Source organism: Theropithecus gelada, chromosome 8, assembly GCF_003255815.1.
Source record: "Theropithecus gelada isolate Dixy chromosome 8, Tgel_1.0, whole genome shotgun sequence".
NCBI classification, from domain to species: Eukaryota; Metazoa; Chordata; class Mammalia; order Primates; family Cercopithecidae; genus Theropithecus; species Theropithecus gelada.
This window is the reverse complement of record NC_037676.1, coordinates 132,085,894-132,101,008: the sequence shown is the minus strand read 5'-3', so window position 1 is coordinate 132,101,008 and position 15,115 is coordinate 132,085,894. Positions and strand designations below refer to the sequence as shown.

Sequence of the window (15,115 nt, the reverse complement as noted above, 5' to 3'; positions counted from 1 at the left end):
AACATGGTGAAACCCCGTCTCTACTAAAAAATATAAAAAAAAACTAGCCGGGCGAGGTGGCGGGCGCCTATAGTCCCAGCAACTCGGGAGCCTGAGGCAGGAGAATGGCGTGAACCCGGGAGGTGGAGCTTGCAGTGAGCTGAGATCTGGCCACTGCACTCCAGCCTGGGCGACAGAGCGAGACTCTGTCTCCAAAAAAAAAAAAAAAAACATAAACCAAGTTCCCTCCCTCCTCCATGTACTATGTTCCTAGTGACTTCCTAGTACCCTTAGGATAGAATCCAACTATTGCATAGCCTGTAAAACTCTACACCTTTGACCCCCGTCTGCATTGTTGCAGTTGTTCTTACACAGCTGGAACGCAAGTGCCTTTCGGAAGAGTACTGCCTTCGCTATCTTGCTCGTAGCTGTATCCCCAGTGCTTGGAACAGTTGCTTAGAGTCTAGTGCATTATTTAGAAAATTAGGAGTAGGAACCAGGTTTTAAAGTTGCTAATTTTTCACATTATGCTAAATTTTTAATTGTGCTTAATTAATAACTGTTTGTTACTTTTACTTTTTTTGTTCTTCATATACTTCTACAGAATAAAAATTTACCAATAGAAAATACCACAGATTGTTTAAGCACCATGGCTAGTGTATGCAGAGTCATGCTGGAAACACCGTGAGTATCAGCTGATCTTTTTCACTTTAACAGTGCTGTTGAGATGACTGATATTTCAAAACATGTTCATATATGAACATGTTTTATCTGGAAAGTAGAAAGTAAGTATATTCCAAATATTGAATATTAATATGTGAACAAACAAAATAATTTGGCTATTTAATGTAACTTCTGGTTAAGCATAAAATAGAGTTAGTTGGTCTTCAGGTACCTCAGACTAGTCAGTCTGACTCAGACTCTTAGTTCTCTTCTCAGAACAGAAATGTGGTGGTGGTTTTTTGGTGGCTGGAATGTAGGAGAAGAGCTTTAAAGCTCCTTGGTTATACTTACCATAAATGTTATTTTTCCATATTTAGTAAAGAATCTTACCCTTTTGCCAAAGGGCTGGAATTATTCTTCTGTTTATCCCTTTGTCTCTCAATTATTCATTGTCACTCTTTTTTGTTTTTTTCAACGCGAACCTGAATTCTTTTTTTTTTTCTCTCCTCTCTAAAGCATTTATGATGTAGGATACAGTGTGTCCTGGCTAGATTTTTCCTGTTAGCAGGCAGAAAGAATCCCTCCTGGATTCCAGAATTATAAATACAGTCATGTGCTGCTTAATGACGTTTTGGTCAACAATGGGCCACATATACGATGGTCCAAAGCACTATACTGTACATCTTCTCATTGGAAAACCTTATGAAATAGGAGGGCAACTATCAGCATAATCCTCTTCCTTCCCCCCACCACCAGCTTCAGGCAGTGAGGTCCTGGGAAATGAAGGGACAGTATCCATGTGCTTGGATTTCTCTATCTTGGTTCCGTACTCTTTCTGCTGTGATATACTGCCTTCTGTATATAGATAAAAATTCAGTTTTCTTTTTCACAAATGAGAGGAGAATATGATTGAGTTTTAGTAAAATTGATATCCAGTAATACTATAATTTATTTAGATCAAGTTAGCCCCTAAATAGCAAATCTGCTTGCTCTATTAAGCTAGTGATTTTTCATCATAGGTGGTAACAGCCTTTATGTAGCACCCATTCTCTAAAATTGTTGCTATCAGTCTAGCAGAGGAGTAATACCCTAATGTGGGTGCAGATATTATAGAAACCAGAATACATGGGTGATGACTGCTCCACTCACCATCTTCTCATATCTCTGGGGATCTCATTGTGGAGTAAGGGGCATAATGTTAGTATCCCTTTTAGAGATCAAAGCGGCAAGTCAGTGTCAGCTTAAAGTAGAATCACCTCATTAAAGAATTTTGTATCTCTTTCAGGGGGTTGGTATGGAAAGGAAAACAGGCATAAGATTTGAATGTATCAGTGTGGCTACTTGTGAACATACTGCATTCAACTGATTGATAGAAATTTGAATAAAATATTCCAGAAGAGGTTTTTCTTGTGCGTGTGTTTTAAAAAGAATTTTGTAATGCACTTCTTCCATGCATATCTTATCTACTCTTCAGGGAATACAGAAGCAGATTTACAAATGAAGAGACAGTGTCATTCTGCTTGAGGGTAATGGTGGGCGTCATAATACTCTATGACCACGTACATCCAGTGGGAGCATTTGCTAAAACTTCCAAAATTGATGTAAGTTATTGTTTTATGTAAGTAATTTCAAACGAGTTTCTCCATGGAAACCATAGGATTTTATTTTATGATAAGAGCTAGCAAACTGTCACAAAACTCAGATTTATAGTTTGTGAAATGGTGGACTTTCATCTCCTCTGTCCTTGTGCTGTATTTCTTGTGGCCTGTATTCAGGTGGAATAGAATGATCAAAGGATGACTGTACTGTCTATTGAGTACCTCCTGGAAGGCTTCTACTACGTATTTGGCAATATAAATAAATAATTAAATATAAGAAATTTTGAATCATGTCCTTTGGCCAAAGGCCGTTTCAAATATAAAATGTTTATTTCAGAATACTTATAAAAAGTCAGTAGTGCTGCCAGGTGTGCTGGCTCATGCCTGTAGCCCAAGCACTTTGGCAGGCTGAAGCAGGGGGATCACTCGAGCCCAGGAGTAGAAGACCAGCCTGGACAGCATAGTGAGGACCCCATTTATACAAAAAAAGAAAAAAATTAGCCAGGTGTGGTGGCACACATTGGTAGTCACAGCTACGTTGAGCGGCTGGGAGTCCAGCCTGCAGTGAGCCATGATCACACCACTGCATTCAGTCTGGGTGACAAGAGAGAGACCCTGTCTTGAAATTAAAAAGACAACCAGGAGTGATGCTCCAGTGGAAAAAAATGAAGACTTTATGTATTTTCCCTCCCCTACCCAGTCATAATAATTTGTGACTATAGTTGGCTCTCTGCTTTTCTTCTCTCTGTAAAAGTTTGTATTAGAAATAGTTTTCTAATTTCTCTACTTCATAGTTTCTTTCCCCACCCTCTCACATCTAGTTCTTTAATGTTTGGTGAGAATTGTCTTCCTGTTTCCCTTTCATAGCTAGTTTAGGCTCTTAGCATTTCGGATCTCGATTACTGATTGCTAGCCAAGCTTCCTGCCTTCATGTACACCTGTCATATGTAAAGAGAAATGAGTTAATATTTACTGTACGGTTGCCATGTCCCAGGAATTTTACATTTGTTCTCCCTTGTGACTCTGCAAATACTCTAAGGATGTTAGGTGTCATCTCCCTTTACTGACAGGGCAACTAAAGTTTAGCAGATTAAGTAATAGAATTGCTAGTAGGCCGGATGCAGTGGCTTATGCCTGTGATCCCAGCACTTTGGCAGGCCGAGGCAGGCGGATCACCTAAAGTTAGGATTTCAAGACCAACCTGGCCAACATGGTGAAACCTCATCTCTATTTTAAAAAAATGCAAAAATTAGCTGGGCATGGTGGCACACATCTGTAGTCCCAGGTACTCGGGAGGCTGAGGTGGGAGAATCGCTTGAACGCAGAAGGCAGAGGTTGCAGTGAGCTGAGATCGCACCATTGCACTCTAGCCTGGGTGACAGAGCGAGGCTCCATCTCAAAAAAAAAAAAAAATTGCTAGAAAATGGTAGAACCCACATTTCTCTGGCTTCCAAAGCCTGTGTTCTTTCTGCTGTATTATGCTTTTTTACACTAACCAGGCTAATATATGTTAAATACCATTGTCATCAAGTGGTTACCTTTTAAAATAACTTGTGAGTCCCCTGCTGCCAGGCATAACAGTTCATATGACTCTTCCTGGCTTTCAGCCTCTCATAACTCCAGGTCCAGCACTGAAAAATTCCTATCTGTGCTCTGTGTGATACTTTATTCTGTGGGGTTTCTCTACCTGAAAGCTCCTGTTTTCTTTAACATACTCACTCTGTCCTTTCTTTTTTATTTTATTATTGTTTTTTGAGATGACGTCTTGCTCTGTCACCCAGGCTGGAGTGCAGTGGTGCAATCTCGGCTCACTGCAAGCTCCACCTCCCGGGTTCATGCCATTCTCCTGCCTCAGCCTCCCTAGTAGCTGGGACTACAGGCGCCTGCCACCACGCCTGGCTAATTTTTTTATATTTTTAGTAGAGATGGGGTTTCACCGTGTCAGGCAGGATGGTCTCGATCTCCTGACCTTGTGGTCTGCCTGCCTCGACCTCCGAAAGTGCTGGGATTACAGGCGTGAGCCACCGCACCTGGCCCATTCTGTCCTTTAAATCGCCACTCAGCACCTTTTCCAGGAAGTCTTCCCTTAGCAAACCCTTTGTTTTTCATTGCATGTGTGGTACTTTAGCTTGACTGATTCTGTTCTCACTGACTAAGTGAGAATAATAACGCTTAGGTTGGGTTTTTTCTGTTCTAAGAATAATTAATTTGACATAGTATGTTATCTCTTGGGTTCCATAGTTACGGTCTTGGTTTATTTTACTATTTTGAAAAGGAATGTTACATGAAAAAAATGGCTGTTTTACCTTTTCTGTTTTCTTTTTCTTTAGATGAAAGGTTGTATCAAAGTTCTTAAGGACCAACCTCCTAATAGTGTAGAAGGTCTTCTAAATGCTCTCAGGTGTGTATATGTACGCATACATATGTACAGAAAAAATCTGTAAGGAAAATGGTTTATGTAAAGAAAATGCATTAAGTGTGAATAGGATATAAAAGTAAGTGTTCAAGCTGGAAATATGAAGATCCTATTTTGTTTACTGATAATCTCGCTTCCAAACACTGGTGACAGTATTTACGATGAGGAATGTGTGGGACACATGACAATAGCATCTTCATTTTCTGGTTGAAGATTTTGGCTTTTACTTGTTGCTTCTCTTGAAACAGAGATTGCTTGTTTTTTTAATAAAAGTATTATATGCCAGTTATAAATGCAATTCAGAAAACATAAGAAAATGTAAATAAAAAGAAATAATGTAATCTCACCATTTTGAGATAAGCCACTATTAGCCTATAGCCTTCCAGAGTTTTTTCTTTACATATGTAGATAATAGCTCTATGTAGTAGTTATCTTTTTACAAAATAATATCATACAAAGTGGCTTGTAACTAACTAGCTCTTTCCTCTTAATAGAACGTAATTATATTTGTGTTCAGACTTGTGTTCTGTTATTTTTACGTATTTCTTATAATAAAAATTAAGTAGTCATTATTTAATGTCTGTTCTTAGTTTTACCTAATTTAGTTGCTCAAACTTCTACGAATGCTAGAACATTATTTATTTCTTTATTTAGAGATGGAGTCTTGCTCTGTCACTCAGGCTAGAGTACAGTGGCACGATCTTGGCTTATTGCAACCTCCGCCTCCCAGGTTCAAGTGATTCTGCTGCCTCAGCCTCCCGAGAAGCTGGGATTACAGGCATGTGCCTGTATTTTCTAATTTTAGTAAAGATGGCATTTCACCATGTTGACCAGGATGGTCTCAAACTCCTGACCTCAAGTGATCCACCCACCTCGGCCTCCCAAAGTGCTAGGATTACAGGCGTGAGCCACTGTGCCCAGCTGCTAGAACATTTTTAAATGAAAATCTCAGTATTTTATAATATTTGACTACAGAGATTTAATTGGTTGTATTCACATGACATAAAAGATGACATCCCATTACTTGATTTTTTTGGGGGTTTAAACACAAAAATTACATGAACACAGAAATATTTATAGAATGATATTTACCACATAAAATGTAGGCTGTATCATTTCAGCTAAGTGGAACTGTCAAATGATTTTATTAAGATTATGAAAAAATGTTTAAAAATAGTTTTTAAAAGATTATGAAAAGTGTTGCATAAGCGGTTACTGCCTGAATAAAGGTGATCTATTCTAAATTAACATCAGCAAGATTAAGGAACATAATTTAAAATCCTTATAATGTCAAACTATTGTAACCATAAGCTTAGTTTTCAGAATTCTGTATTCTTGGGGTTTTTACAATGCATACTTCAGTGGTTTTGCCAATATTTAATGATATCATGAGTCTTTCCTCCTTGGTTTCTTTCTGAATACTCCCTGTGTCTCAGGCAGCCTGATTTTTCTCCCAAGCCTTTGTCTTTTTGATTGGTCAGGCTCTTTGAAGCCAGCAAGTGGCAGGAAATCTTTTTCAAAAACTTAGAGGTAATTGAGATCTAGGAGGTTTTAGGATTCTTTCTTCAGCTTGAAGGTAGTATGCCTAACTCAGAATCCTACTTTTCACTTTAAGGGTAGTTCAGTTTCCTTTTCCTTAGAATGAAAGCAGAGGAGGGCAGTGATGGCGAGTGAAAGACAGGGTTGAAGTCTCCCACAAAGTAATCTGTGTTTGAGGGAGAGGGGAGGGAAGGAAAGCAACATGGAGGCAAGAGTCACCTGTCAGTTTGGTACATTTTCTTTCCTTTGTAATAGATAATGGAAACTAGAAAATAAAATGTTGCTTTTAGAAACAACAAAATCAGGTCTGACTTGGGACTCAGGCACTTTCCTTTTAAACAAACACCCTAGCTGATATAGATAATGCTGATACTTTGAAAAATATTTCTTAAAGTAAATCCATCTAGCCTTTAATATGTTTTACTGAGAGCACATGTTTAGAAAGCATTTTGTAACCCCCAAAATACTACACAAGTGTTACACACCTCCACCAAATAGAACTTAGTGACCAAAACATTTTAAATGAGAGAATAATTCCATATGCATATATATGTTTGTTTTGAATGCTTTTCTGTAGTAATTATTTATATAGAACTTCCTGTGCTACTAAGAGAAGGCATCAAGTCATATGTCCATTTTACAGGTGGAAAAATGGAGCTAAATACATTTAATCATAAGAGGGAAAGAAAGAGAACTGGGAGTTCAGGTTCAGTAGTAGATAATTGTCTTCTTTATTAAATGTAAGAGTAAAGGTAAATAATAATTGGTTTGTTTTTAGTAGAACAGTCATGCATTTGGAAAAAATTTTGTTTTTGTGCACAAAGGAAAGTAACGCCATATATCTTCATGTTTTATTTTAGCATGTATTAGATAATATTGGCCTTTTCTTGATAAATGAGTGTGGTGATGCAGTGTGCTCTGGATTGGCTTTGTCCAAAGAAGGAAGCTAAGATCACATCCCACAGAAGGAGCGAGAACTTGCGTCATGGGTAGAGAGGAAAACACTTACCACTCTTCAAATAGTATAGTACATTTAATTACTCTGCAGTAGAAACTTTACTGTGCACATTACTTGGCTCTTTCCACTATTTAGTTGTATAAAGAAGTAGGGGAGAAACAAATGAAGAAATGGATTTTGAGAACTTCGAGACATCTGTAGGATTTCATGTAATTGCATATACTTTACATAAAGAGAACAAAAAGGTTAAATCCTTGCAACATCACTTAGCATTTAATGTAAACATTCCTTTATGGATTTTTTTTTCCCTCCAACCTGGCTGCTTATTTTGTCTTCCTTCCACAAATATTTGTTGAGCACCAGTTATGTGCCAGGCACTCTGATACCTATTCAAAAACATGAGAACAGTTTGGGAGTGACTTCTCAGTAACATTGTAGACAGTATATCAGGTACTTAATAAGCATTCTTCAGTTTTTAAATTAATTTGAAATGAACCTAATAGGAATTGGGTTTAAATTTCTTAAACACAGAAAGATGATCTGTGTGGACCTGCTGAAAAGGATGTAGTCCTAGCTGGGCATGGTGGTACACACCTGTCATCCCAGCTACTTGTGAGCCCAAGGCAGGAGGATTACTTGGGCTCTCAATTGCCCAAGCCCAGGAATTGAAGGCCAGCCAGGGTAATATAGCCAGACCTTGTCTCTAGAAAAAAAGATCTAGTCCTTAAGATTATATGTGGAATTCTTGTGAACCAAATTAGTCTGTCTGGGTTATCTCCAAAATACAGTCCACACCCACACATTGAACACCTGTCTCCATTGCTGCTGTAATCTGGCCCAAGCCTTGACATCTGATCATCTCACACTTGGTGCTCAGTAACAGCCCCCTTATTTAATGCCTCCCTGCTGCTCCTTCTGTTCCCCACAGCTTGCCCTCAACAGCCAGAATGATAAAACTTAAGTGACATCACACCCCTCTCCTGCTTAATATGCTCCACTGGCTTTTATTGCACTTAAAATAATCTCCAAACTCCTTACTATGTGTGACCTCTGGGTGTCCATGTGAGATGGTCTTTCCCTGTCTCTGTATGTAGCCTCTTCTTGTTATACTTCTCTTCTTGTTATACTCCTTTGCTGCTGGGCTTTACCTTGTCACTGATATTAGTGTGTCATTATCTTTCTCCGTCTGCTGGGTTGTAAGCTCCTTGAACACTGCCTGAGACATAGGCTTGCTTAGTGGATTTTTACTGCTTAAGGGAATACTGTCGTGAATCTTTATGATTATCACTCTTGTTTTTTTTAATTCTTACGTTGGATTTGCATGCATGTAGCAAAACACATGCCTAGAAATAAGGCACTTGGAGAATTGAGACATTTTAGAGATATAACAGCTGTAGTAATTGACACATCTTAAATACAGAATAGAACAGGGGTTGGAGTACTTTTCTGTGAAGAGCCAGGGAGTAAATAGATATTAAAGGCTTTGTGGGCCACATGGTTTCTGTCATAGCTCCTCACCTCTGCCACCATAGCAGGAAGGTAACCATAGATGGTACATGAATGAATCAACATGTGTGTTTCAATAAAATTTTTATATGTAAGCACTGAAATTTGAATTTCGTAGAATTTCCACAATAACACATGAAATATTACTATTTCTTTTTTTTGTCTTCCTTCCCCCCCCCCCCCCCCCCATCCAAAAGGTTAAAAAATAGACTTAGCTCACAGTCCATACAAAAATTGGTGGTTTGGATGGCCCATGGGCTATAATTTGCCAGCCTCTGGGGTAGAACAGCATTTTCTTCTGAGTGAGAAGTTACAGCTAATTGTTTACTTGAGAGGTTAACCAATCATCTCAGCAATGTAGTTGTAACTCAGTTAAATAGCTACTGGCTATTCAGTTAGAAAGGGAGTGAGGATGACAGGCTGTGCAGAACCTGAACAGGGTTAAAGCTACAATGAGAAGCCATCATTTTGAGAGTTTTGCTGAGACCAGTTTCCCATCCTGTCATAATTAGAGAACCTGATACTGATTCTTTTTTAAGTTCCTAAAACCGATCTTTTTTCTTTCCTCTTTTTAGGTACACAACAAAACATTTGAATGATGAGACTACCTCCAAGCAAATTAAATCCATGCTGCAATAACAATTCTGGAATAAGCACCTGCTGTAGACAGAAGACAGTATTCTGCAATGACTGAGAATGCACAGTTTTTTAGTGATTGCAATTACTATCTCATTTATTCTTGCTTTTATTTCTTTCCTCTGTTCCTCTTCCCTCTTTTTTAATCATGTTCTTGTTCTTAAGACTTCTTTTCTGTGCCAAAATTAGTAAAGTTACACTCTGAAGGGATATCATCCTTTCAAACAGGCCATCTAAGGCAGCTAATTATGCATTGCATTGGGGTCTCTACTGAGAAAAATTCTGTGACTTGAACTAAATATTTTTAAATGTGGATTTTTTTTGAAACTAATATTTAATATTGCTTCTCCTGCATGGCAAAACTGCCTATTCTGCTATTTAAAAACCCTCAATGACTTTATTTTCTACTGCCGCCTTTTTCATGTGCAACCAAAATGAAAATGTTTAAATTAACTGTGTTGTACAAATGGTACCCAACACAAACTTTTTTTAAATTAGTAATACTTTTGTTTAAAGTTTTAAGTTTGCATTTTGACTTTTTTTGTAAGGATGTATGTTGTGTGTTTAACCTTTATTAACTAACGTTAAAAACTGTGATGTGTGCGTAGAATATTACGTATGCATGTTCATGTCTAAAGAATGGCTGTTGATGATAAAATAAAAATCAGCTTTCATTTTTCTAAGTGTGGCTTGGTTTACTGATGTTTTGTTTTTAGGCTTCTAAAGTTTTCCCCATGTATGTTTTTATGGAATGCATATATACATTACATGATTTTTTTCTTTTAGGGGAGAGCCGGGTCTTTTCATTAGAATTTTTATCATTGTCTATGTATATAATTTTAATTGCCTTTAAAATTTTGCTAAGTATATTAAGACCAGTGATCTTTTCATTAACTGGACTTTTATTGATTTACTCTTGTATGGATGTAGTAATGAAAGGAAAACCGCATCCTAGCTTGATTCTCCATTTCCAGGAGAGTGGGTAGCAACGTGAAGGCAGAGTAGCCCTTTAATCCTGGGAAGAGAGTGATTATAAGAGGGACTTCCTAGGAGAAAAGCAGAGGCCATGGTCTCACTAGTGGAGGAAAACTAACATGTTTTTCAGTCTGAGATCATAAAACCTAAATCATGAAATCTAAATCTCACGGTTGGAAGAAACTGCTTAAAGGTTGTCTAGTTCAACCATGCCAGTGTTTTAAATATTTAGGAATATCCGAGGTATAATGCAATTAAAATGCTTAACCATGGAAGAGAATCACAGAGGCTTCCATCAGACCCTTCTGAATTAATAGGGCCAGATCATGGCACACACAGCTTCTCAAGATCACATCCCCGCTGATCTCTCTGGCCCTCCCGCTCACTGCTTCCCCACTTCACACCCTGTTCTGCAGCCAGGCCCTACTGCTTGCTATTCACAAATTGTCCCATGCGATGTCACTTCCTTAACTCTGGTCTGGCTGGTACCTGAACCTGACATTCCCTTCCTTCCCTTGTGACCATCTAATGAACGCCAACTTTCATCTTTGAAGGGTTATCTTCTGTTACCTCCTTCATGGAGCCTTCTGGATAACATCGGCCATATCCTTCTAGGCATCTTCTAAGAATAGTGTAATGGGCTAAATAGTGACCCCCAGGAGATACATTCACTGGGAACCTGCACGTGTGACCTTATTTGGGAAAAGTTTTTGCAGATGAAATCAAGGATCGGGAAATGAGATCAACCTGTAGTAGGATGGGCCCTAAATTCAATGACCAGCTATTAGAAAAGAAGGGGAAAGAGACGTACAGAGCTGAAGGCCATGTGAAGATGGAGGCAGAGATTAGAGCAATGTATCTATGAGCCAAAGAACCCTAAGAATTGGAAGTCGCTAGAAGCTAGGAAAGAAGCTTGTCACAGATTATCTCAGAGTCTCGAGAAGGAACCAACCCTGCCAATATCTTAATTTCAGATATCTGGCCTCCAGGATTGTGAGGGAATAAGTTTCTGTTGTTTTAAGCCATGCGGTTTGTGGTATTTTGGTACAGCAGCCTTAAGAATCTGATACGTGTATCTCGTAAAACATCTCTGATACTTACCTGCGCTTGTGGCTGTGTTGTCTGATTCTATAAGAGCCGTAGTATCTGGATACTAGAGAGTCTGCAAACTTGAGAGAAGGGCCATGTCTGATTTTCCTTCAGTGTCCCAAGGAAGGATCTTGCACAGTACCCGGATTTGGAGAGGTGCCAAGTGAATGCTTCGGTGGACTGAATGAATACAAATCAAAAATAATGACGCAGCTGGAATGGATGTAGTAAGATTGCTGTGGCCTATGCAGTTCACATAGTTCACACTCTGCATGTTGAAGAATAAGTGGACAAATCTCTTTAGCCCAGGGGCTAGCAAACCGGTCTTTGGGCCAATTTATCCACCATCTGTTTTTGTACAGCTTGTGAGCTAAAAATGGTTTTTAAAAAGGTTGAATACAAAATGAAAAGAATAATATTTTGTGGCATGAGAAAAGCATATGAAATTCAAATTTTAGTGTTCATAAATAAAATTTTATTGGAACCTAAGCCTCACTCATTTGTTGACACATTTATCGAGACTTTTGCACAACAACAGCAGAATTGAGTTGTGACAAAGACCATATGGCCCTCAAAAGCTAAAATATATTTACTGTCCGACCCTTTCCAGAAAGAATGTTCCTCTCCCTCCACTAGATCCAAGAGTAGGGTTATCTGACAACGTAGTGTGATGGAAGCCGAGGGCTGCAGTGTCATCGAAGGACACAGCACTGCGGCCACAAGATGATTCAACTTCAGATCTAGTACTTGCCATTCAGATTGCCAGAGAGAGCAAGCAGGCATCTTCTCTGCCAACTCTATCTGTAGTTCTCATGTCTGTCCTTATTCAGGAGTAGGCATGGAGTCAGCCAGTGTATTAGTCCATTTTCACACTGCTTATAAATACACATCCAAGACTGGGCATTTATGAAAGAGAGGTTTAATTGACTTACAGTTGCATGTGGCTGGGGAGGCCTCACAATCATGGGAGAAGGTGAAAGGCACATCTCACTTGATGGCAGACAAGAGAAGAGTTTTTGCAGAAAAACTCCCCGTTAACCATCAGATCTCATGAGACTGTCATGAGAACAGTACGGGAAAGGCCTGCCCTCATTATTCAATTACTTCCCACTGGGTCCCTCCCACAACACGTGGGAATTCAAGATGAGATTTGGGTGGGGACACAACCAAACCTTGCCAGCCAGGATTAATTACTGCCCACTGGAGGAAGGTATGAGTCTGCTCTGGTGTAGGAAAATCCTTTGAACCCCAGTCTTGTCTCTAAAACGCACCTGGTTAGTGTGTCTCTACTCATCCTATGCCCCAGCTTTTCTTCACAATTTAGAGAAATCCATTGCCTCATCTCTTCCACCAAACATGCCCGTAATTAACTCACCACTGCCCCATTTCCACAGCCCTCAACATAGATAAGTGGAACTTCTCAACTGGCTGGCTTCTCACTTTAAAGATTTGGGCTAAGAAGCATTCTGGACCATTTTAAGATTGCTACAAGTATTTTAGACTTGTCATAAGGATTAATGGCATTTTTACTCAAATCTAGGTCTTTTGAGTTGAAATGTCATTCTGATTCCATTTGAGATTGCAGTTAACTGCAGTTTTGAAGTTCTTACTGTTGGAAGCACATCTCAAACTTCAGAGTAAGATTCAATCATAGAAGATGCAATGCAAAGATCTGTGGGTCAAGGGTCAGGAGACCCAAGCCATTATCTCTTCTTTGAAACTCTTATTTTCCTCATCAGTAAAATGAGAGAATTGAAACAGATGATCTCTAACACTGATTCCATGTCTTATATACTGTCTGCAAAGGCAGTAGTAGTGTGAATACTTAAAAGACAGGCTTTAGGCAATGGAGTGTAGTTTATTCTGGTCTCCCTCTTTAACTCCATGTGACTTTGGGCGAGTCTCATGTGTCCTCGTAACAGGGAATACTCAAAATACCTACCTCTCCAGGGTGGTCCTGAGAATTGTGCTAGTTTAATGCCCACAATGTCCTATGCATATCAGAAGTTTTATTCTGGCCATCATGACATTTGACTACATTAAACGCAGTAGGTATTATATCTATTAACATGCATTGTTTCCCATTCTAAAGTAATCTACAGTAGTAGTTTCACTACTTTCCTCAGTCCATGTGGGTGCTAGGCAAACCTGCACAATTTTTTGTTTGTTTTGTTTTGAGACAGAATCTCGCTCTGTCATCCTCCTGGCACATACAGTGAAATGTTCTGGTTGGATGTATCTAGGTGAGTCTCTAATCTCCTCTCCTCTGAGCTGTGGTGGCATTTTGTTCACTCGTCTGTGATAGCACTGGACATTGAAGCAAGCATCTTACTGCAGTGGGCACCAGGGAGCCACCCAGTGCACAGGACCCAAGGCCCACAATATATATTGAAGGACCATGAAAACATTTCACTATATTTTAAAATCAGAAGGGAAAAAAATACACTTGTAGGTCTAAGAGAATGTCTTAATGCCTAAGAAAAAAAGTATTAATGTATTTATACCAACACAGTCTTGTGATAATTTTTCATATTTTTCTAGAGGAAAGGTCCCACGAAGGCCAAAGTGTTTGGGGTCCCTGAGAGTCACAAGCATGGGGAGCAGGAGGCAACGACCCAAGTGGGGCCTGTTTCTGGGGGTGCCAGAGGTGTGCCCGCTGGGCAGTGGGGAGGAGTCAGGGAGGGGACAGCTGCACAGGTGCCACCCAAAGTCGGGTTCCGCCTCAGGTGGGCGGGACCAAGGGAGAGGGTCTCCAAAGGCCGCAGGGCCAGAGGGGTGGGGTGAGGGCAGGGATGGGGAGGCGGCTACTCTAATGCCCCTTGGTCTGCCCTCCTGAGAGGGGCCACCTAAAGTACCACCTAGGTCCAGGCCTCTGGCAACCCTGTACCTGAGGCTCTGGGTTGCTGCTCACAAGCCCAGGCTGTGCCTCACGCGGGACCTTGCTGGCACCCCTGGCCAGGCCACTGGAGGATTGCTTGAGCAATCCTCCAGTAGGTAGGACCACAGGCAGCCACCACCACACCCAGCTAACTTTTTTTATTTTTGTGAGATGGAGTCTCACTCTGTCGACAATCCAGGCTAGAGTGCAGTGGCGTGATCTCGGCTCACGACAACCTCTGCCTCCCAGGTTCAAGCAATTCTCCTGCCTAAGCACCCTGAGTAGCTGTGATTACGGGCACCCACCACCACGTCCAGCTAATTTTTGTATTTTTAGTAGAGACAGGATTTCGCCATGTTAGTCAGGTTGGTCTCAAACTCCTGACTTCAGGTGATTCACCCTCCTCGGCCTCCCAAAGTGTGGGATTACAGGTGTGAGCCACCGAGCCCAGCCACAGCTAACTTTTTATTTTTTGTAGTGATGGGCTCTCACTGTGTTGCCCAGGCTGGTCTTAAACTCCTGGGCTCAAGTGATCCTCCTGCTTGGCCTCCCATAGTGCTGGGATTATAGGCATGAGCCACCGCACCTGGCCACAATCAATCTGAGAACATTTCATCACCCCAAATAGACCCTTCTCCCTCCTTGCCATCCCCTTTCCCTCCCGGCCCACCCCATTCTTACTAGCCCTGGCCTTGAGGCAGGAGATCAGCAGGACTCGTTTTCCCCACCTTGGTCACCACCCTGCTGATCAAAGCAGAATGTATTAATAGCAAAGAAACCAGCCCACACCAGCTAGGACCAAGAAGGCCATGAAAGTGACCTCCTGTTGCTCTAATTGTTCATTATACACTAATTATAAGACATTTGCACAAGACACT

General features: G+C 40.3%; 1 protein-coding gene across 50 annotated transcripts in view; it reads left to right on the top strand.

Annotated features, from left to right (window-relative positions):
* The window catches only part of FAM49B (family with sequence similarity 49 member B), a 175,573-nt gene extending 163,725 nt beyond the window's left edge, over positions 1–11,848 (top strand). For all 50 annotated transcript variants that reach the window (XM_025393604.1, XM_025393563.1, XM_025393572.1 and 47 more), the window contains 4 exons: positions 584–663; positions 2,117–2,243; positions 4,571–4,641; positions 9,235–11,848. In XM_025393604.1, coding sequence (XP_025249389.1) covers positions 584–663; positions 2,117–2,243; positions 4,571–4,641; positions 9,235–9,298 — 342 coding nt within the window. In that variant the 3' untranslated portion in view covers positions 9,299–11,848. The remainder of the gene's footprint in view (positions 1–583; positions 664–2,116; positions 2,244–4,570; positions 4,642–9,234) is intronic.
* The last annotated feature ends 3,267 nt before the right edge of the window (positions 11,849–15,115 follow it).